At 37.2% G+C, this 1,531-nt stretch overlaps 1 protein-coding gene across 1 annotated transcript in view; it reads right to left on the bottom strand.

Moving 5' to 3' along the window:
• Ercc5 (ERCC excision repair 5, endonuclease) overlaps window positions 1-1,531 on the bottom strand; it is a 44,110-nt gene that overhangs the window by 10,197 nt on the left and 32,382 nt on the right. The window contains exon 11 of the mRNA XM_031368976.1: window positions 686-848. Within this exon, the coding sequence (XP_031224836.1) occupies window positions 686-848 (163 nt within the window). The remainder of the gene's footprint in view (window positions 1-685; window positions 849-1,531) is intronic.

Raw genomic sequence — 1,531 nt, 5'->3', positions numbered from 1 at the left:
TTGTTTCCTTGCATCAGGTTGGCAATTTCTTAGAGTGCATTAAGTCCAGCATACCTCTGGATCAGCACATGGGATTTCCTGGGTAGTGACTTTACAGTGGAAGTTCCTGGCCCTGGACCTCAAAGCACATTTGACTGACTTATTTTATAACACTGAACAAGTGGTGAAAATTTTCACTAGCAATACTGAACAATTTCATTTGCTTCTCCACTATCCACTTATTCCCACAAGGAACAGTAAGGGTGTAGAATATAGCTACTGCTAAGGCCTGCATATCTTACTCATATTAGCTACTCTACAATCATCTAAATGAACTCAGAGGCAGCTCACACACGAATGAGCACTGCAGACTATCTTTGTGTCCCTGGACTAGGATAAAGCAGCCATGAACAAAACAAAACTAAAATAGACCAAAAGCAGATTCACCAAGGCCCTAGAAAACACAGCCACTGTCTCCAACTACTCCCTCAATGTACAATGACTTGGGACAGCCTGTGATTTTAGAAACAGATTCCCAGAAGTGGTGGCACACACCTAAAGTAGCTGGTATATAGGAAGCTGAGGCTGGAGGATTGCAACTTTGAGCTCAGCCTAGGCAACAACACAGTAAGAGCTCAGTTTAAAAATGTATTAGTCTGAGTATTTATATAAAGACCTGAATTAAAGGCATGAGAAAAAGCCTTACGAGAATTTTAGGAGTGGGTCCAGGCCTCGCCCAGGGAATTCATTGAGAATCTCCATGGCTGTTACACAGCCAACAGTTGGAATCCCTTCTGTATAATCACTGCCCAGTAGATAAGCCAAGTTGATTAATTTGTTACGGTCCAATCCTGTATAAATAACAAAATTTATTTATTTATAAATATACATATATACGTATGTATACACACACACACACACACACACACACACATAAATACATATATAGATAGACAGAAAGACAGACAGACAGACAGACAGACGTTGTTTTGTTCTGCTTTTCAAGACAGTGTTTCTTATGTAGTCCTGGCTGTACTAGAACTCATTTTGTAGCTTAGGCTGGCCTCAAACTCACAGAGATCCGACAGGCCTCTGCTTTCCATGTGCTGGGAATAAAGGCATAAACCACTGCATTATTTAATATTTTATAAAAATTAATATTATATATAATTTATATATATTATTAAAATTTAACATTTTATAAAATTATATAACATTATATGAAATATACATGTTAAACCAACATCCAAAGATACATATTTAATTTAAAAATAGGTTCATTTCTTAAATATTCTGTTGAGATTTTAAATTTTAAATATTCTTATGTTAAATTTTCTATATATGCTGACCTCCACATTTAGTTATCTAGACTGCTTCCTCTGACCACAATCATATGCATTCACTTACCAACAGAGTACTCCTGCCTCTGTATTGAGTGAGACTCTCAGATTGAACTACTCTCAACTTAACTCTCCCTTCCTCTGCTCCATTCTACTACTGGCCCAGAAAAAGGAATCTAGAACCCTTCCTCCATATCCTACATCCAAGTCAT

The sequence above is a fragment of the Mastomys coucha genome, unplaced genomic scaffold (assembly GCF_008632895.1).
Source record: "Mastomys coucha isolate ucsf_1 unplaced genomic scaffold, UCSF_Mcou_1 pScaffold14, whole genome shotgun sequence".
NCBI lineage: Eukaryota > Metazoa > Chordata > Mammalia > Rodentia > Muridae > Mastomys > Mastomys coucha.
The sequence above is the reverse complement of the archived record's forward strand: the minus strand, read 5'-3'. Positions and strand labels throughout refer to the sequence as shown.